General features: G+C 40.6%; 2 protein-coding genes across 2 annotated transcripts in view; both read left to right on the forward strand.

The window, feature by feature from the left end:
- SLC16A10 (solute carrier family 16 member 10) overlaps positions 1-8,954 on the forward strand; it is a 148,476-nt gene extending 139,522 nt beyond the window's left edge. The window contains exon 6 of the mRNA XM_075862278.1: positions 710-8,954. Coding sequence (XP_075718393.1) covers positions 710-948 — 239 coding nt within the window. The 3' untranslated portion in view covers positions 949-8,954. The remainder of the gene's footprint in view (positions 1-709) is intronic.
- Positions 8,955-19,784: 10,830 nt separating this feature from the next.
- Positions 19,785-22,514, forward strand: part of SLC60A2 (solute carrier family 60 member 2) — a 40,564-nt gene continuing 37,834 nt past the window's right edge. The window contains exon 1 of the mRNA XM_075862279.1: positions 19,785-20,444. Coding sequence (XP_075718394.1) covers positions 20,172-20,444 — 273 coding nt within the window. The 5' untranslated portion in view covers positions 19,785-20,171. The remainder of the gene's footprint in view (positions 20,445-22,514) is intronic.

Raw genomic sequence — 22,514 nt, forward strand, 5'->3', positions numbered from 1 at the left:
ATATTAGAAAATAATTTATTCCTTTTTTAAAAATGCCCTGCTCACCAGATATGGCTTACTGTTTTCTCTATGAGCATCTTCTTGTTTTCATATTGTTGTCCATGGATACAGCAAGCGCTTCTGCACTATTGCGGTAACCGTGCTTGCGCAGATTACAGGTTTCTTTTTCTGTAGTTTTATGGCCAAATTCTCAGGAGCACTTATTGCCTGTACATGCGCAGTATCTCCCGGCCACCTGTGAATAGGATAAATAGGATGGCTCCCGGGCATGAGCAGTAGCCGGACAGTTGTCCTATTCGACTGTCCTCAGAATGTGGCCACATAGAAAATGCTCACAAATAAGGAAGCAGTTTTGCCCACAAATCGGATAAACACTAGTGATGAAGAGATCATCTAGATAGGTAGATATACAATTTTTTGAGAGGAAACATGTTTATTTGCTGCAGTTTGGAGGATGTATAGATGAGTTATGTTAATAAGGGAGATGTGAATACCCCTTTAGAAGAGGCTACATGTACTTGTGCACTATGAACCTAGCTCAAGTATGTAAAAGGACTTTGATTTAGAATGATGACTGTGCAGTGGTTGGCATATAATTGTTTTTTTAATGTCATCCTATGGCATCAAGTCACTGTATTTTTATGCACATTTGTAAGAGTACATTTGATATTGGTGACTAACGCGTCCTATCATTTACTGTCTCCCCCAGGTTTTTTGCGTGACAAACTTGGTTCTTATGATCTAGCATTTTATTTGGCGGGTGTCCCCCCTATTATTGGTGGAATTATCCTTTGTCTTATCCCTTGGATCCATGAAAGGACTTTAAATAAGAAGGAAAAAGTATTGGATAGAGAGGCTGAAGAGAACATCATGCAATATTACCCTGTCAGTGCATTGACACCTGGCACGGCTGAGAATTCTAAAAAGGAAGATGTTTCTGTCATATAATTTCCATTATTTCACAAAAACAAATTTTGTAAGACTTTTGTATGACAGTGACTGAATTTTGTAACTGGTGCTATAAAACCAAAGCTGTATGATCACACTAGGCTGTCTGCTTGCATATATGACTAGCCTGCCATGTCAGATTCCTTTATTCCAGCCTATTGAAACTTAGCGCCCTGGTATCATGCCAGGATTATTGAGCAGCCTAATCAATGCTACAGAAAAGTAATACATTCAGAACTAGCTTTACAACAGTACAGGTTTGTTTTTTTTATAGCATCTATTCTATTGATATTCAATCTTAGTAGCTGAACAATTTTCTACTTTGTTTACCAGATTTCTGTGCAGAAAAATTATGTCTGATCTACAATCACATTAGATTTCTGGAGTGATAGCGCTTGGAGCCTTACAATGTTCATTTTTATTGTTTTTTATTTTGCGGCCTGCTAGAGTTAGGATCTGTTTTCAATCAATGCTGGGTATCTATACATTTCTGCTGCAGGGTCTAAGGCCTCATGCACACGACCGTAGTGATGTGCACGGGCTGTGACTTGCGGCTCAGACGGCGGAGTGTCACCCGCGGCCACCCGCATCCATTTCTATGAGCCCGGACCGCAATACACGGCCGTAATAAGACATGTCCGTTCTTTTTGCGGTCCAGGCTCCTGGGCCATGCACGGACCGTGAAAACCAGGGTTGTGTGCATGGGTCCATTGAAATTAATGGGGCCAAAATTCACCTGCAGATTTGCGGGTGAATTGCGGCCTCAAAAATACGTTCGTGTGCATGGGGCCTTACCTGTCAGAAATGAGACTCACTAACAAAATATATTTAAGTTTAATTTGTATATCACACATAAAAGATTTCAAGGTCACCGGAGATGAATTATTAACATACAAGCTGAGTTTTCCCACAAGCAATATAACTAAGCTGAGCTATGTTCACATATCACTGTTTTTCCATTTGTGAAAGGTGACAATGTACTTATATATGCCTCCCGTGCAGAGAAACATTACAATTTTATTGTCAGGCAGAACAATTTTATCTGTTTCTACTCGCTTACTAGCGTATCTATCTTGATATCAATATCAGCTGTTTTGGGACTAGATTTATATGTCAGATATACAACCAAATGTTCTATTAATTATAGATGATCGAGAATAAATTAGCAAATTGCATCTTTCCCCAGGCAGGACACACATGTTGTGTATGCTGGAGAAATAACTTGTATTTAGCTATATATTCCTGTAAGCAGCAATATGAAAGCATTCTTGTTTGTGCTTGACAACATCTCTCTTTTATTTGGAATGATGTATAAATCACTTAGGGGATTACTGTTCCATATGTAGCGTTTGCTTTAATTTTTCTTCATATATTCTTCATTACCAATGTGCGGCTCAGTGTTTGCTGTATATGCACTTTAGGACTAAATTGTTTGCTGGTATCCACCCATGAGTAGCTTCTTGAATGAGCCAAAGACCTTGCAGGTGTCCATCCTATGTGCTGGCAGTTCAGGTTTTATGTTTCCCCATGAATATGTGCCTTATGAGCACTCTCTCTGTGTAGATGACTATGCTTAACAAGGGCTGTTTTCTGCATAAGTACAGGGTTTGAGGTGAAGTTTATCATAATGAAAAGTGCTTTGTTTGTAATTCACTTATGAGTAAAGACACATAATCCGAGCAAAATAAAAATACTGATGCTGTCTAACATTTAGACAGTGTAAACTTAGGCCAGGCAGTCAGAAGATGTGACAAATTTATAACCGTGGTAAATTTGGTGCATCTACCACCTCTTGGTTGGCAAAGTTTACGCCAGTATGGCACAATTTTGTTGCATGTCGGCGGATTTAAGCCATTCCCCCTTTTTGCTCCTTTCATACAAAGCCAAGCCCCCTGTTGGACAACGTGCACTGCATATCTGGCTCAATTTGAGGCAGAAGTAAATCTGCCCCACTGAGTTATGTCTAGTGCAGAGGCTGAGGGGCATATTTACTCTCGTGCTCCTTGAATCCCTGTCATTCCTGTCATGTTACATGGGGAGATAATTGAATGTTTTCAATCATTGTCCAGTGTAAACATGTGCATTGAGTGAACGATTAGTGATAATTCGCCATTTTGCCGTTGAGCGAATATTTTACGCTGACTCAAAAATGATCGTGTAAACAGGCATCGCATGGAAAGGATGAGAGGAGGAAATACAAGCGATCGCATGAACTTTTGCATTTACGATAAAAACATCAGATTATTGTAACCTATAAATGCAAGTCTTGGGAACGTTAACTTGCTAATATCGGCGATCGTGACTCGTTTTAGCAATCTATGTTTTCATGTAAAAGGACCATTTGTAATAAAACATTGTATATGTTTTGCCTACAGTGTTCCTCTAATAGTAACCAAAAAAAATAAAAAATATACCAAAGATTTATTATATACTAAAATGTAACCAGCTTAAGGCCTGTTCACATCACCGTTGCTCTTCCATTGAGGGGTTCCGTCGGAGGTTCAGTCAACTGCGCTATTGATTCCGTCAAAACGACGGAATCCTGTCACAACAGTGACAGACGGAAACCATTAGCTAGGTTTCCGTCACCATTGATTTTAATGGTGAGGGAAACGGAATCTGAGGCTTCCGTTTGCCTTTCCGCTGAGGGGTTAACCCGACGGAAACCTCAGATGGAATCCCTCAGCGGAAACGAACGCTGATGTGAACACGGCTTTAATCTACTATATGGTATTATCTTTAGTGATGTGTGTTTAGTTTGTGTAATATTATAAATATAAATGAGCAATGTGTAAATACAAGTGCTGGAAGGTCTGTGTGCCACAGGGTTATGTAGCAGAATATATCCAAATTTGCCTTATCTGCATTTGTAGTCAATTTAGTTACCTAGTATGTGTGAATATTGTTTTGATTTTGATGTCAGTATGTACAAGATTACTACGCAGAAGAAAGTTTTATTGTAGCATGATGAATATATCTCAATATTACCAGGAATCATTTATTTGGTTTTTAGTGTATAACAGCCAATCAACACTATATGTAAGGCTAGTGTTTTGGTTTTATTAAACACATAGCATAAAATCAAGAACAATGTATATGCCCCATCCATGATAGTAGATACAATTTGCAGCCAAGTCCCTGGATTGAGATCAGATATAAATAGTGTGTGTATAAATATATAACTCCTAAAATGTCATCCAGCGGCCGTACTTTTAATGCCTGGCTTGGAGGACCTCCATTTACTAGCTTGCTGTTCCTGGTTCCAAAATGAGCTGCTACTGAAAATGACAGTTCTGCAAAGTTAAAGGGATTTTCTAGTTTCAATAACTAAAGTTTATTCATTATATGAAAAAAAAAAAAGTTATGCATTTTTTGTATCAATTCCTCACAGTTTTAAAAATCTTAGCTTTCGGTCATTGATTGAGAAACTTTATTTATAGTTTTTTTCCTGAGAATGATCATGTGATCACACCGGTGCTCGTCATGTTACAGTACAGATTCAGAGCTCTTTCGCCGTGCTTCTGAGTGAGCACCATATGACCAAGAGAGATTTTCCTTCTCTGGCAGAAAACAACAAAGTTACCCATGCAATGACTGCTAGCTGGATCTTTTGTGTCAGAGACACGCAGGACCCCCTCTCAGCCGAGCTGTTAGTTCAGCTGCACTGACGGATTAGTCTGAGAGGGAACGATATAGCTTCTATGTATACAGGATACATAGAAGCTGTATCTTTAAAAACATTTTTTTTTAAAGTGAATTTAAAAGTTGCTTAAAAACAGAAAATACATTCATTCAATATAAATAAAATAATTGCTTACAAAGGTGTACGTAGATTTTAAAAACCGTGAGGAGCAGTAGAACAATATTGCACACAGCAATGTCAAGCATTAAAAAAAAGCTAATCTTCACCCAACACTATAACAAAAATGCTACCAGAACTGAAACAATGTACCCTCTTTCCTTCCTCTATTCTGATGCTGTTTGTGAGAGGGTTAAGTCTACTGAGTCTGGTTACGTAAAACTAACTGGCAGCATTAGATGTAATCCAATCCTGTACACAGCAGACATTGCAGCACTAGGATCATGGCGAGCCTGTGTTGTGTGCCATCATGCCATCTCTGCAGACAGCTTTACTATAGGAAGGTTTCTTATATCACTATAGGAGAATCTTCTCATAATACCTGTGTACTATGTACATGCTGATTTCTGATATAATTGGGCACACATTTGTAAGGAATATTTGTGATAACTGACCCAAAATAAGAGGAAAATTCAACTTATTTTTATTTATTTTTGCAAATCTGGTGGAAGTTTATGTATAGTACCAGATGATCCTATCTACAAATGTTTCAGTCAAACGTGGCCAACTTTGTAAACAGAGGAATCTATGATGAAATAACAGAGGGCAGTATCATGCCCACGTTCATATACATCTCAGATTACTAGTGGCTGCTATCTAAATGTAGTTTTAGGGCTCATGCACATGGCTCCATCTAAGTTCTGAGTTGTACAGAGCTGTAACACAACACTCATAGACAACTAAGTATGGACAACATTCACGGCAACATTTTTCCAGTTGCTACTTCGCAAAAGACTAAACCTGTGACTTTGTCACAAAAAAAGGCATTTTGCCCCTGGAGCGACTGGGGTCTTTTTAGTGGTTTGACAGAGGGAGGGGGCCGCCGATGGGTTGTCATGACTGTATGTCTAATAGACTGTCTGTCCGTTTTAAAATGACAGGCAGTAATGCTTTGGTATACAAAGTATACCAAAGCATTATATTAGTGATCAGAAGATTGCTTTGTCAAGTCCCCTAGTGGGATTTAGAAAATAATTTCATTTAGTGAAATAAAATTTATTAGGCATAAAAAAGTGCTCAGTGAAAAAAATAAAACCAATTTTTAATATAAAAAGTAATTTTATTTTGTAAAAGTGTAAATAAAAAAAATATATATATATTGTCTCGCCATGATCGTAACGTAATATTGTTTAACCGGTTCAGGATCAGGCAATGTTTAGGCATTTTTAGCACACGTTAGTTAAACGCCCACATTCTTATCATTTTTATACACATAATTTTAGCCTTTTTCTTAAGAATTTTTAGGGTTATAGTTTAAAAAAAATAGTAAAAAATAATAAGCTTTTTTACGTTTTAGCTAATTTTTTATGGTAATAATATAGTGTTACCCTAAAATAAAATTTTCATTTGAGATCATCATTGTCTACCGTAAATTTTGCTATATTACGGATGTAGCCATCTTTATGTTGACTGATCATTTGCTGCAGCATGATATCACACAACGAAAGACATTGAAAAGTAACGGAAGAAGCCAAGATAAAGGATCTTGCCACTGTGTATTTAATACATTAAAAGTCAAGATAAAGACGGCTACATCTGTACATGTTTATCTTAGGGTAATTGGGTCAGGGCTAGCATTATGACAATGGTTGGCGGGGGATTTTTTTTACGTGTAATTTTGATTTCATTAATTAATTTATTTTATTTTTAAAACCCGTGCCGTAAATGCCATTAATATACAATGGGTGGTCCTCAACCGGTTAAACAGCAGGATGAACGGCACACAAAAAAACTACATCGGAATTGCTTTTTTTTTACCATCTCCCCTCACAAAATTTTTTATAAAAGCTAATGAATAAGTCCCATATACCCTAAATTGGTGCCAATAAAAAGTACATCTTGTCCCACCCAAATATGGCTGCATCGACGGAAAAATAAAAAAGTTATGGCTCTTGGAATGCAGCAATGCAAAAACGAAAAAAATCCTGCAGGCTTTAACGTCAAAATAAGCTTGGTACTTGAGGGTTTAAAGTTTGTTGCTAAGAAGCAGCAGACATTTTAAGTGCTTGTGTGAGCCATGCTTGAATCATGTTAAAGAGGACCCGTCACTAGGACCTAGAATCTTGTTTACATGTGTTAACTTAAGCCTGCCTCTTCCCTGTTTCCATCGCCGTTTTTCTTTTCTTTCTGCTCCGCCAGTTCCAGAGTTATTGTTCACCGTTCTGTTGGTGCCCAATATGTCAATTCACTGTAGTTAGTCTACGGGTTGTGGAGTGGAGTGGAGCCAACTTCACAGCCTCTGATGCTGTCCAATAAGGGTGAGACAGCTTATGACAAATGCGCTTGATGAGAAGTTTTGTGAGATCAAGTTGAGCAAGGCTGGTCATGAGCTGCCTCACACTGATTGGTCAGTATCAGAGGCAGTGAAGATGGCTGGGGTATTAACTGTAGTACATGCCCCGTTGGCAAAATACAGTGAATTGACATATTGGCACCAAAAAAAACACAGTACAATAACGCAGGAACACGGGGATGAGGAAAAAAAAGTAAATCGGCTATGGAAACAGGGAGGAAGCGAGCTAAAGGTAACATGTAGATTAGATTCTAGGACCTAGTGACAGGTTCTTTTTAAGATATACATAATGTAAAGTCTTGACTAGTCAATAAGCTACAATGATAATATTAAAAATTAAATCCAGTTTTTTAATTATTTATGGATTAATTGTGCCAAATATGTAAACTCTATCATGATGTTGGTAAAAAAAAAAATCTGTTCCACAGGCCATGAAATTGTTATCAATTCAGTTTCCTCAGAATTAAACTGTAAAACGAAATAGTTTTTACAGAATATATGCAGCCTATAGCTGGAAGATTTGGGTTATATGTGTTTCTGTTTTATACCTTTAACCACTACTTACCTCATATTCCCTACGGTACATTCATGTTCAGTGTCTGTACAGAGCTTGCTCTGATGATTTGTATTATGTGAGGTGTTGTGTACTGCAAGGCCCCAACTCTCCCAGAAAACAGTGCAGCAGAAAGCATTGTATTACGAGACCATGACTAAACTGTTGGGGTGCCTGTCGTAAAACTATTGACTTGTACTACTAGCAACCAGAAGAAATGTAATGCAGATGTAGGCCATTATACATGATACATGCAGAGTTAGACCTCATGCACACGACCATGTTTGGTCCGTGATATACGGCCTGCATATTGGCCGCAAGTCCCGGACCGAACACAGTTCAGGGAGCTGGCTGATGCTAGGAGCCCGGCTCCCTGAACTGTTTTCAGTCCGGGAAATGCGGCCTACATGTGGTCAGTATATCACGAACGCGGTCATGTGCATGAGGCCTTAGGGTCCTATAAAACGGCCCGACATGGGCCGTGAAAACAAATGCTGATCAACAAGACAGCTCATTGATCGTAACTCGTTTGCTCCTTTCACAAGGAGCAATTGTTGGTTATGTATCGGGATTGTTTCTACGATCATTCATCCCCATACTTTGCCATCATATCGGCAGCACATCTCTCTATTTACACAGGGAGATGTGCCGCCGACAACCATAATATTTAATGCTCCATAAACTAGCAGATCAGCCGATGAATGAGCGTTTGCTTGTTCATCGGCTAACCGTTAAACAGGGCAACGATCGGGAACAAGCGTTCATATCAACGCTCATTTTACCCGATCATTGGCCCGTGTAAAAGGGCCTTTACTCAACGTTATATGATTTACATACATACTTCACATGATTCTGAACTAGTTGCTATCTATGCTATCCAGTATGATTGAAGATTTAAGGTATTACAAATATGCAAGAGTTGTAATAGCCATATTTGCCACCCTTTGCCCTCTGTATAAATTTGTAAAAATGTGACTAATGCTGTGCTTTTATGCAAACTTTATGCCTTATAGGGACCTTTGCTAAGGTCCTCCCAAGTATTGATTCTTTTAAATATACTATATTAATGTGTATTATATCATTGTCCTCAAAATGAAGAAAATCTGAGGAAATTTTTATACATCTGCTTGAATAACTTTCAACTTTTTTAGTAATGAAATGAAACAAAAACAGTATTTTCTGTTGCTATTTTTGTTAAAGGACTAATGCTAAAGTGTAACTATGCAATGAATGTGAAAGGAGGGCAGGAGTTGCATAACAACTGCCAGTGTATGAGTACATAATAAATATGGACTACCATGTGTGTGTTCTTTTCTTTTTTAACATGTGAAAATAAACTGTACAGTCTCAGGTATAATAATAGCTTAAGAGCGTGAATCAGGATAAAGAAAAGAGGAAAAAAATGTGAAAAACATGCAGGGAAAAAACTCATGATAAAAAAAGGCAGAAAAAGCAGTAAAGCCAGAATGAAAAGAGCCGGATAAATGGAGGAAAAAGCATTTTTCATAAAAAAAGAAAGATAAAATTTCTTATTCGCTTGTACTATTGATTTATGCAAAGTTTGTTGAAAGGTTACTGACCATTTAAGGCTTCATTCACTCATTAAAAAATAGCAGGTAAGCATCACACATGGGGTAGTGGCTTGAGTATAATTTTTTAGACCTTAATTAGATCTCGGCTTGAAATAAAAAAAAACATATAAGCTAAAAATATATTAATTTGCACACTTACATTTTTACAGGTAGTAGTAATAATTCATATTAGAATGTTATTTGTCTCCCAAGAACGCTTTGTTTATAAATCAGTTAATAAATCCGTAGTATAAGTGAATACATAGAACTTTGTTGCATATCTTATTTTGGAAATGTGGCATTTTCTACACCATCCAGCTGTAGTTTTCTGCCTGCCGGCTCTCTAACCTCCTCAGTCTCCAAAAATACTTCTAGTGTAAAACAGTACAAAGAAGGCAGGGATGAAGGGGATGCAGCTGCAGTTTCAGTGTTACAGTGAATCAGCAGGTGGGGGAGAAAGAAGGTTGAGGAATAGGTGTGCAGACGTCTGTTTGGTTCACAGCACACAGCACAGCGATAACATCACACCAGGAATTGTCCACTCATGGAGGAAAAAAAAAATCCACATTTTCATAAATCAGCAGAGGGAAGGACAAATTACAAAAAATATTTTGTTTTCTTCTGTCTGCAAAGTATCTTTTATACATCTGCAGCTGTTTGTAATTATTGTATTGTAAATAAAGCATTGAGAATTGTCACGATCTGTGGGTATTGTGGACCCACTGGGCCGTACCGCCCTGACGGTATAGCAGCTGGCCAACAGGATACAAGTCAAAGTCTATAGTTTGTATAGGTGTACCTGTGGTAACTTCAGACAGTAGCAGGATAGGCTCGGATGGCACCTTGGCGGCAGGCAGACACCAGGCGTGGTGTAACAAGACAGGCGTAGTATACAGCATACAGCACATCAGGACTCCAACTCTACACGGTACTGGAACAAGATAGCATGGGATACTGGGTACAGGTAGCAGGAACACTGGAACTGGAAAACACTCAAGGAACCATTTGCAGAGACAGACACGGGTAGGTGCAAACAACGCTCAGGCAATGCAGGAAGGGTCAGGGCCCTTCTTATAGTCCAGGGCGATCTGGCAGCAATCAGCTCAAATCTAAAACATGTGTGGCTCATTGAGGCCGGGAATGAGCTAGAGCGCGCACCCTAGTGGTCACTGCAGGACAGGACGGCCGCATGTGCTGGCATCTCTGGGGAGGACGACGTCTGCAGGAAGATAGGAGTCTGCGGTTTGCGAACGGGGACATTACAAGAATGCTATTGGAAATGGGCACCATTTCAATTCACTGACATTTTCATATAAAGCCCCCCACTATTGGAAAGTAATGAGGAATATTTGAGACAACCCATCATGCAGTAAACAACACTCAGCTCGTCTGATCGCCATAATGATATGTTTCCTGTCATAAATTCCCAGGGCACATAGGGAAAGCAGCTGCTTCCTGTAATAAACAAGACCATTCTATTCTTTATGGAATCTCCTTTTCATAAGAAAAATTTATAGGTATATGGAAGCCAGCAGTTCCTTGTTGAACAAGTAATACAGGAAATTCCTGCAGATTAAATTACTTAATGGGGGTATCCATGAATTCAAAAAATGCCGGCCTATCCTTAGGAAAGGCCATCAATATTAGATGGTTCGGGGTCTGACTCTCGTCCTTTTTGCCGATCAGCTGTTTGAAGGGATTGCAAATGGGACAGCGCTGTAATACCGTGCACAGCCGTTACAAAAGTAATTAGCTAAATGATGACAGAAAAAAAGAGAAAAACACCACGCAAATAATGCATCAAACAATACAAATGGGTGGGAAAATAATTGGTGGTCAAATTGCGATGACCTGGAGGAGTTATGCAAGGAGCACAACCTCCAAAGAAGTGTGAATGGATAAGCCCGGCTGGGCTGCAAGGGTGTCTAAGTTGCCACCAGGTTTCCGGACTGGAACGATGGGTCCAGAAATATCATGAAGAATGTAGTTGTAGCAAAAAACAGATAATTCTCAGGCGCAGCCATGTAGAGAAAATTGCTGTCAGTGTTCAAGATAAATGACCCAAAACTGGCGATAAAAACCAACAGAGTTTTTATCGCCAATTTTGGGTCATTTATCTTGAACATCAGCAGCAATTTTCGCTACATGCCTGCGCCTCAGAATTATCCGGTTTTTGCTTCAACTACATGCTACAAAAGTAATGGCGTGTGCAAGTACAAGCAGCCTGAAACCCGAGGTTTACAATGAAGAGACTGCAGTGCTTGCTCCAGTGCCACGGCCCCTTAAAACAGCAGATTGGTGGTGGTGCAGAGAGTCGGACTCCCGCCGACCTAATATTGATGGCCTTTCCTGAGGATAAACCCTTTGAAGAGAGTTTCAAAATATAACAAGCCTAATTAGCCTGAACAGGTCATTTAATATTAACACATTTAGTATAACATCTGTGTATTCCATCGCTCCAAATTATGTCTGAGATAGCTATACCCATGTATTTCCTGTAGAATATATGGCCTGACAGCCTGTGGTGATATCAGGTGCTCGGTATCCTGGTTGTGGGTGAAATAATCCAGGCGGTCACAGAAAATAGTTTAACAGTTAAAATAGCGCGTTTATTTGAGGGAGACACAGGGGGGCTCAGTACACATACCACTAGCTATAATATAGTCTATTGGTTGATGATAAATACTTTTCTTTCTTTACTTTGGAACCAGGATACCCCATCTGAAAAAATGGCTGACTCAATCGTTCAACTGCTTTTTCCTACCAACTGTCATGCAACAACAGCCACGCCTCCTGTGCACGGAACAGTCCAAAAGGGGAAATTCTATGAGGGGATATAGAGGGTAATAATGGGACAGTCCAGGAGGGGAAATAGAGGGGAATAAAGGGACGATACAGGGGCCGATCACCGGGCTTCATTTAGGAACAACTGTCTAAAGGCGGTACGGGTGGGAAAGCCTGACATGATCTGACACTTGGTGCCAGAATACCACTCCCATTCCGCCACACAGCCTTCTTACACAAACAGGTTACAAGCCTCCAATCCGTATATAGGAAATACAAAAAAATTACTTACATTCAAGTAGTCGTTCTAGATCTTGTTCCCATTTATTTGTACAATTTCATGCATATACTACAATACATGTAACAGAAAGAGAATGCTGAGTTCTCATTCAGAGATCCTCCATCATGTGACTTTTCGGGGGACAACCCCCCTTCCTCATAATCAAGTGGATACTTTCTGAGCCTTTTATGCTTAACCAGTGCAGCGTCACCTGTAAAACATAGATCTTAGTACATACATCATAACATAGTTATATCACATCTATAATATACAAACTATTATGAATTTTCAAAAATACATTAACCCCTTGGAGACACAGACAATTTTGGTCTTGTGGACACAGCCCATATTTTCAAATCTGACATGTGTCAATTTATGTGGTAATAACTTTGCAATGGTTTTACCTATCCAAGCGATTCTGAGATTCTTTTCCAGTGACATATTGTACTTTATGTTAGGGGAAAAATTTGGTCGATATGTTCTGTATTTATTTGTGAAAAACACCACAATTTAGAGAAAATTTGCAAAACTTTGAATTTTTCTAAATGTAAATGTATGTGCTTGTAAGACAGATAGTAAGTAATACCACACAAAATAGTTACTAGTTAATCATTTCCCATATGTCTACTTAATATTAACATAGTTTTTTGAACATCCTTTTAGTTTTTTAGGATGTTAGGAGGCTTATAACTTTAGCAGCAATTTCTCGCATTTTCAAGAAAATTTCCAAAATCTATTTTTTTTTAGGGAACAGTTCAGATCTGAAGTGGCTTTGAGGGCCTTATACTTTGGAAACCCCCCAAAAGCCACCCCATTTTAAAAACTGTACCCCTCAAAGTATTGAAAACAGCATTTAGAGATTTTCTTTACACTTCAGGTGTTTCACAGGAATTAAAGAAAAGTGGAGGTAAAATTTACAAATTAAATTTTTATTTTTTTGAGAAAATCCTGTTTAATTTATTTTTTCTGTAACACAGAAGGTTTTACCAGACAAACGGAACTTAATTTTTATTGCCCAGGTTCTGCAGTTTTTAGAAATACCCTACATGTCGCCCTAGTGTGCTACATCACTGAAATACTGGCCTCATAAGCAAAGGAGCACGCACCTAATGGATTTTGGGGCCTCCTTTTTATTAGAATATATTTTAGGCACCATGTCAAGTTTGAACAGGTATTGTGGTCCTAAAACATAGGAAACACCATCAAAAAGAGACCATTTTGGAAACTACACCCCCAGGGAATTTATTTAGGGGTAAAGTGAGCAATTTGACCCCACAGGTTTTTTGCTAAATGTATTGGAACTAGGCCATGAAAATCAAAATTTTAATTTTTTCTCATAAAATGTAGTTTTAGCTCAGCTTTTCTAATGTCAATAAGAAATAAAGGAGAAAAAGCATACCAACATTTGCAAAGCAATATCTCCCGAGTTCAGCAATACCCCATATGTTCTCATTAACTGCTCCTTGGACACACGGCATAGCTCAGAAAGGAAGGAGCACCATTTGATTTTTGGAGCTTAAATTTGGCTGCAATGATTTTCCGGTGTCATGTCGCATTTGCAAAGCCCCTGAGATACCACAACAGTGGAAACACCTGAAAAGTGACTCCATTTGGAAAACTACACCATTCAAGGAATTAAACTATGGGTATAGTGAGCATTTTGACCCCATAGGTCTTTTGCTGTATTAATTTAAATTAGGCTGTGAAAATGAAAAAATATTTTTAAAATAAATTATTTCCACTAGGAAAAAAAGCGCCCTAAAATTTGTAAAGCAATTTCTCCAAAGTATGGTCAAACCCCATAAGTGGTCGTAAACTGCTGTTTTGACACACGGCAGAAGGGATGGAGCACAATTTGGCATTAGGAGCATTTTGCTGGAATGGTTTTCGTGTGTCATGTCATATTTGCAAAGCTCCTGAGGGACCAAAACATTGCAAACCCCCCAAAAGTGACCCCCATTTAAGAAACTACACCACTCAAGGAATCTATCTAGGGGTATAGTGAGCATTTAGAATCCACGGGTCTTTTGCAGAACTTATTAGAATTAGGCCGTGAAAATTTAAATCTAATTTTTCTTCTATTAAATTGTAGAATTGTTTCATTTTTACAAGGGATAAAGGAGAAAAAGAACCCCAACATTTGTAAAGCAATCTCTCCCAAGTACGGAAATACCCCATATGTTGTAACAAACTCTCTAGACGTCTTTTTATTGGTTTCGTATAGTTTTAATAAAGTTTTAACATTGTTTTACAGTTCATATATATTTTACTATATTGATTAAGATCGATTTTAACATTGACCAATTACTGTTAGTGGAATGGGAACTAACCACTCCCATTTCGAACTATCACCTGTACCTTTGACCCAGAAGTGTTTGTTCTCGAGTACCTAAAGAATGCTTTCTGATATCTTTTTGTAAGCCTGATGAAGACCTAAGTACTAAGTCAAAACACGTAGCTTCTAGAGCTACCTATAGAGATACATGCTGTTTCAAATACACATATCTTTTTAAGCAATAAAGTCGTTTACAACTTCATTCGAGAGGCCTTTCCGTTATTGGGAACGCCGTCGACTATCCACGCCTGTCCAGGAGCACCTTCAGTAAGGAGTGAATCCTTTTTTCGTGTATCTTTGGAACTTTTTCTTACATCGGACTATGCTGACTACCCGGCTACCGGTGCCAACTCCAAAGGCCAGTTGACTGCCAATCTATGGAGCCTGTGGTCTCCACATGCTAGAAGTTCGTGTTGTGCCGACCACCTTGCAAAACCGTAGAAGGTGAGTGTATTACCAAACACCCCCTCTTTCACCTAAGTTTGTGCTATCTGTTTTTGAACCTACGTTATCACCTTAGAGGAGTGCCCTGTGTTTTTTTTTGCTATATTTATCGCTGTTTGGACACATGGCGGGTGTAAAGGATCTGCCAGGCACAGCTTCGGGGTTAACGCCCATAGATAATCAGTCTGCACCTGCTTCTATGTCTGTGAGACTGACTCCACCTTCCACCACTCAGGGTGGCAGGCTTAGGAGTGGGAGAACCTATCACAGCCTGGCCAGACGGAGCTAGCTCCCGCCCTCTGTCTATTTATACCTGCCTTTCCTGTTCCTCCTTTGCTTGTGATTCTTCTCGTTTGGTTTCCTGGCCCTGCTGCAGCTTCTTGTACTATTGTCCTTGTTTCATATTTACCCCGGCTTGCTGACTACTCTGCTGCTCTGCGTTTGGTACCTCGTACACTCCTGGTTTGACTCGGCTTGTTCACTACTCTCCTGCTCTGCGTTTGGCACCTCGTACTCTCCTGGTTTGACTCGGCTTGTTCACTTCTCTTGTTGCTCACGGTGTTGCCGTGGGCAACTGCCCCTTTCTCCCCCTAGCTCTGTGTACCCTTGTCTGTTTGTCTGTCGTGCACTTATTGAGCGTAGGGACCGTCACCCAGTTGTACCCCGTCGCCTAGGGCGGGTCGTTGCAAGTAGGCAGGGACTGAGTGGCGGGTAGATTAGGGCTCACTTGTCTGTCTCCCCACCCCCGTCACTACATAATCACAAGCCAAGGAGGAACAGGAAAGGCAGGTATAAATAGACAGAGGGCGGGAGCTAACTCTGTCTGGCCAGGCTGTGATAGGTTCTCCCACTCCTAAGCCTGCCACCCTGAGTGGTGGAAGATGGAGTCAGTCTCACAGACATAGAAGCAGGTGCAGACTGATTATCTATGGGCGTTAACCCCGAAGCTGTGACTGGCAGATCCTTTACAGCGGGGCTTAGAAAGGCAGGAGCGCTATTTGGCATACAGATTTTGCAGGATTGGTTTTTAAGCGCCATGTCACATTTAAAGAGCCCCTCAGAAACCCTTGAGAAGTGGCTCAATTTTGAAAAACTACAGCCCTCAGGACATTCATCTAGGTGTGTAGTGAGCATTTTGAACCCACAGGTGTTTCACAGATTTTATTAGAATTAGGCAGTGAAAATGAAAACATTTATTTTTTCCAAAAATATGTAGATTTAGCTCCCAATTTTTCCTTTTTACAGGGGGTAATAGGAGAAAAAACACCACAAGATGTGTTACTCAATATCTCCCTAGTATGGTAATACCCTATATGTGGTCGTAAACGGTTGTTTGGACACATGGCAGGGCTCAGAAAGGAAGGAGCACTATTTGCTGTTCAAGCACCATGCCACATTTGCAAAGCCCCTGAGGTACCAGAGTACAGTGGAAACCCCCGAAAAGTGACCCTATTTTGGAAACTATACCCCTAAAAGCATTTATCCTTTGCCTGGAAATATGACAGCTTCACAGCATTGGCCCACAATTGCAGGGTTCCAAGGTCAAATAGTCAAATCCCCCAGAAGTGATGCCATTTTGGAAACTACACCCCTCAAGGCATTTTTTAAGGGGTGTAGTGAGATTTTTTGACACCCCTTATTTTCTATTAGAAATTAATGCACAGCGGATGGTGCAAAGCGGAATTTTTTTTGCACAGATATGTAATTTCAGTGCCCAAATTGTGGTGCCCAGCTTGTGCCACTATGAAAAGACAGTTCTCTAATTATTATGCTGTGTTTCCTGGCTTTAGATACTCTTTACATGTTGCCCTAATGTTTTGCCTGGACATTCGACACTGTTCAGGAGTGAAAAAGCACCATACGCATTTGAGGTCATTTTGGAGATTTATGCAGCATTGGCCGACAATTGCTGGGCTCTGAGGTCAAATAGTAAAACAAACCCACAAGAAGTGACCCTACCTTGGAAACTACACCCCTCAAGGCATTTATCAAGAAGGAATTCATGCACAGCGAATGGTGCAAGTTAGAATTTTCCGTTGATATGACATTTTAGTGCACAATATGTTGAGCCCAGTTTGTGCCACTGAAAACAAATTCCTCATAAACGGTTAGCGGGTTCTCTCTGGTACGGTAATGACATATATGTGGATGTAAACTGCTGTTTGGGCACACTGTAAGGTTCAGAAGGAAGGGAGCACAATTTGGCTTTTGGAGCGCAGATTTTGCTTGGTAGTAGTCCTGTTTGGGTTTTGCTGGCATTTCGGTTTATAATGTGGGATCATATGTAAGCTGTGCGGGGTACATCAGGGTATAATTAGAGGGTATAATAATGCGGTAAATAAATAATAATCCACAGATATCTGGCCTGTGTCGCACTGATAAGTGATGCCCGATCATATCCCCTTTCGGCACATACTCTGAACATTTTGTGTCATATTCAAGAATTTTTTAATTTTTTCGTCAACTGAGCTGTGTGAGGGCTTATTTTCTGTGGGACAATCTGTAGTACCATTTTGGGGTACATGCAACTTTTTGGTCATTTTCTATTTAATTTTTTTGGGAAGCAAGGTGACCAAAAAACAGCAATTCTGGTATGTTTTATTTTAGCGGCGTTAGTGCTATAAATGACATATTTACTTTATTCTGTGGGCCGTTCCAAAAATGGCGATACCAAATGTATAACTTTTTTTTAATGTTTTTACAGCGTTAGCAGAATAAAATCACTTTTTTAAAATCGTTTATTTTTTGGGTTGCCATAACTTTTTATTTCTGCGTTGACAAGGCTGTGTAAGAGCTTTTTTTTTGTGGGACGAGTTCATTTAAATACATTTTAATAAAGGCTTGACCTATATATGTAATTTTATATGGCTCCTCTCACAAGTAGATAACATTTTTACTGTCATATGTAAAGAAAAAACCTCATATTTAATTTTTTTTTCCTGAGAAAGGATGTTGCACATTCTCCCCTTAGCAAGAACAACGCATGTGGTTTTTGGATGCATTTTTTTATGCAGATTTTAACTGCACCTCACCACAACGTCTAAAGATGTCCGTAATTAAGGCTTGGTTCACACACAGCATTTAGGTTCGTTTTTCAATGCACTTTTTCTAAGTAAAAAAACCTGTGGCCAGATGTTTGCTGTTAGTCTATTGGAATATATTAATAACTCTACAGGCATAGGGGGAAATTCATTAACTTTTCTAGGCCAGAAAGTCTCAAATGTATCAAAAGCCATTGGCATTATGGAGTTTTTTGTTTATTATACCTAAAAAAACATAAAAAATATGCATGTTCAAAAAATGCTTAAAACGTTACAAAACCACAGGCATTTTTATGTGTTTGTTTTAAATGCACAAAAAAACACACGAAAAGGTCCGAGATAAATATAGAAAATGATACACTGCATCCTCAGACTGGCATACCGCAGGTTTTTCCTCATGTCTGTTTTTATTTTCTGCATGGCCGAAACATTGCTTCTATACACTATGCCTCAGTAAACACTAATCCCGGTTTCAGAAAAGGGCACATTTTTGTGCCCTTACCCTTCGCTGCAAATCCAGGCCCAACCGTGTATCTAATGACCTTATATAACAGCATTATAGATCCCTATGATGCTGTTTTGAGATTTGTGGCCATAATACAAATGCAAAAATGTGCCTATTTTACACACGTGTGAAACCGGCCTGAGTTTAAGCAAACCTTCAATGTCTTTTGCATGTGTCACAGCGGTAAGGTAAAATACAGGAATTATTGTCACGTGAGGTAAATTTTATGCCATTTTAATTACAAAAATCACAGACTCGTCATATCGTCTCATCTGAGAAAATAAACTGCAGTTCCTACCAACAATGTTTTCTTGCAGATGACAGAAAATATACTAATAATGATTATGTGTGAAATTCATGAGAGAAAACGAAACCGTCCTGTCACCTAAGGCCTCATGCACACTTTCATCACCGTTTTTGACGGATACGTGTGTCCGTTTTTGTTTCCATGTGGTTTCCGTGTGCACTCCGTTTCCGTTCCGTGTTTCCGTTTTACACGCACGTTGCGCTTCCGTTTGGCTTCCGTTTAAAAAACGGAAGGTAAACTTAATTTGAACTTGTCACATGTCCCAGGAAACACCCATAGAAAGGTTACAAGAAGTTTTTGGTGCCGTTTTCTGCAGCTTTCAGAGCATAGAGAACAGTATGAGATGACTCTGCTTGGCTTACTTTGTTTTTTTGGGATTTTTGGAGTGAAATGTGTGCATTTACTTACTTATCTTGTGACGTGGGCACTAGTTCCCTGCTGCCATCTGTGCGTCAAAACCTCCTTGGCAAGTTCCTCCCACGCGGCGTCCTTTTTATAGCGGTCGTGGTAGCATTCTGCCCGCGTATCCCACAGTTCTGGGTGATTATGCACCAATGCTATGAGTCTCTCCACATCCATCTTCAGGAATGAAAGTGTACTGTAGTCTGTGAACTTTGGCTCACCCAGCCGTAGCTATGGCAACGGATCCGTCAAAAACGGACGGAACACGGAAGCCTTCCGTGTGCCATCCGTTTTTTTGACTGACCCATTGACTTCTATGGGCCACACGGTCACTGAATCATCGACCAAAGTAGGACATGCTCTACTTTTGATGGAACGGAACAACGGATCCGTTTAAATAACTGAAGTGTGCATGGGCCCATTGAAATGAATGGGTTCAGGGTGCTATCAGTGACAAACCGGATAGCACCCTGAAGGAAAAGACTGAAGTGGGCATGAAGCCTAAGGACTTTGTCACCCTGTGAATGTGGCACATGTCCACTTATTGTAATGTGTGCGCCAGTATTATGGACGGCCTGTGTACAGTAGGATAGCTGGACTGCTGTGGGATGGAGGAAGAGGACTGCAGGTCTAGTCACAGCTCCAGTGACAAGACTCGGAGACCGGAGCAAAAATGATGCGGAGAGAAAGGGCCGGCTCTTCCCGCTCCTCCCACCCAGGTACACCCGGCCTGTCACTGCTCGACTAGGGCTGCTACATCCGGGTTGTTCCCGGAGAGAGGAGATCGGAGCCGGATTCTCTGGGAGGAATGAGGCCGCGACTCTTAAGTGACAGCAGAATATAGGGGACATGGCGGGGAACACTAAAAAAAAGAAGCAGGTGCGTTTCGCCCGGGCGGAGGACGACGAGGCCGGGGACGAGGAAGAAGAGGACACGTTGTTTGATAAGCGGCCGGCAAGTATGAGAGACGGCCGGGAGGATGAGGAAGGCGGCAGTCGGAGGAGGAGAGCGGAGGATGAAGTGCGGCTAGTGCTCGGAGGCCTGAGAGAGCGAGACGGAGGGCAGTGCGGGGGACTGAGGTGCTGTGTGACCACCGTCATGTGCGCTGCTTTCCTGGGGCTGGTAAGAGCTTGTCGGCTGCAGCCTGTCATGTGCCCCAGTAACTCGTGTTACTACAGAGTAGTGTTTCCTCACTCCTGCTGCTTGTTAGTCCGGATATACAACAGTATGGCGGTGCAGGTTCACCTTTGGGAAAGCTACACCTTCTATTACTTGCATAGAGAGTTAGAGGCAAAGTGTGCTCCAGGTGATTGTCCAGTCACAGTGGGCCTCCAGTATTTTTACATGTCCAATACCCTCCGTATTACAGAGTCCTGTAAACACTGCCAGGATGAATGGCTACAATATAGTCGGTTAGGATTGCCACCTCCTCATGACCATGCTTCAGAAGCCAAACTGAGCAGGGCACTGCTGGCTGGTTCTCACTGGAGATGGCAGTCTGGCACACATTGTGCCCTCCTAATCGCCTGACGTTCCAAGTCAGATCAGGATGAGATTTCCTGGGGGATGGGGCTGATGACGTTGATAGTTTACTAGAATAAGTTGAGATCTAAATATACAAAACCATTCTAGAGATTTTATTTTACTAAGATCATAAAATATGCGGAAGACAAGAGTTTTTTTTATCCTAACAAAAAATCTGTGTGTGTAAACGTGTAAACGGCCACCTCCGACCAGTCTTACAGGTGTCGAAATTGGTCACAAGCCTGTGTGCAGGAAGCTGGATGAAGGCCACAACGTTCCTGTGATTCCACACTATATTACTGGATTATTCTTCCTGGAGATTAGTTTAATAATACAACATCCAATGGCGAATGTTTTTTTTGTTTTAAACTGGCACAAACAATGTCATATAAAATGAAACGGAGATATAATAGGGCCCAAAGCCTATTATGGCTCTGTACAACTTTGAGGTTATACAGAGGTACAGTATGGGCCCATAGATTTAGATTAGCACTGTACTATGTATTGATACATCACGAATCTATAATACGGTGGTGTGCACGAGGCCTTTATCCATAGGACTAAAGAAAGTCAGTAATAAAATATTAGGCCCCTTTCACAGTGTATTTCAGCCTTATCTCGGAGGTATACATCCGCAGGACTCCAGACGTATACCTCCGATGGAAGGCTACAACGTATCTCACTATATAGGCATACAGTGGGATACATCGCTTACACCGCACCCTCTCTTACAACTATGTGCCCCTCCCCCAGTCCCAACAGTAATGTCCCCCACTTCAGCCAACAGCTCTGCGATCCCCAGAGAATCTCTCCCCACGACTGTGCCACACAGAGTTCCTCACCCCCCCCAGTGTCGCGGCAAGACCTTCACAGCAGCCCGAGTCCCCAGCTGCTTTTAACCTCCACTTGGGGATTCCCCGGTGACCGGACAGATACGGAACGTTCTGTTACTGGAGCTTCCCGGCGAATACGTTTAGCATTGACCAGTGACAGATTCCGTACAGCGGCGTCTATCACCAATAGTCTATTGTAGCATCTGATTAAGTTTAACATTGTTTTTTTTCTGGATGGAATATCTTTGTCAACTACACTATTTTATCCAGAAAATAAAAAAACGTTATGCCCCGACGGAGGCTAAAGGGACACTATTTTGGCCTCTGTAGGTATAAGGCTATGTTCACACTACCGCTGGTATACGTTTACCTCTCTTGCGTCAGAGGAAGAGAGGATCGAAAGATTAAACGGAAGGCAACGGTTCCGCTAGAATTCCCTTTGATTTTAATGGTAATTCTTTTGTTTCAGTTGCTTTCCGTTTGTCTCCGTTTTCTAGGTTTTCTTTTTTTTCACGGAAACAAAAGTTCTGCAGACTGCACTTTTGCTTCCGTAAAAAAAAAATGGAAACGTGAGAAACGGAAAGCAACAAACGAAAGAATTACCATTGAAATCAAAGGTAATTGTAAGGGAACCGGCGCTTTCCGTTTAACCCCTTCCCGACATTTGTCGTATGGATACGTCATGGAAAGCTAGCGCTTCCCGCATTTTGCAGTATCCATATGACAAATGCATGGCACCGGCGCAGAAGCGGAGTCGGTTCCATCATCGCCGGATGTTTGCGGTGTATTACAGCTGACATCCGGTTGTAATGGCGGGGACCAAAATTCGCTTCGA

This window comes from Rhinoderma darwinii, chromosome 4 (assembly GCF_050947455.1).
Source record: "Rhinoderma darwinii isolate aRhiDar2 chromosome 4, aRhiDar2.hap1, whole genome shotgun sequence".
NCBI lineage: Eukaryota > Metazoa > Chordata > Amphibia > Anura > Rhinodermatidae > Rhinoderma > Rhinoderma darwinii.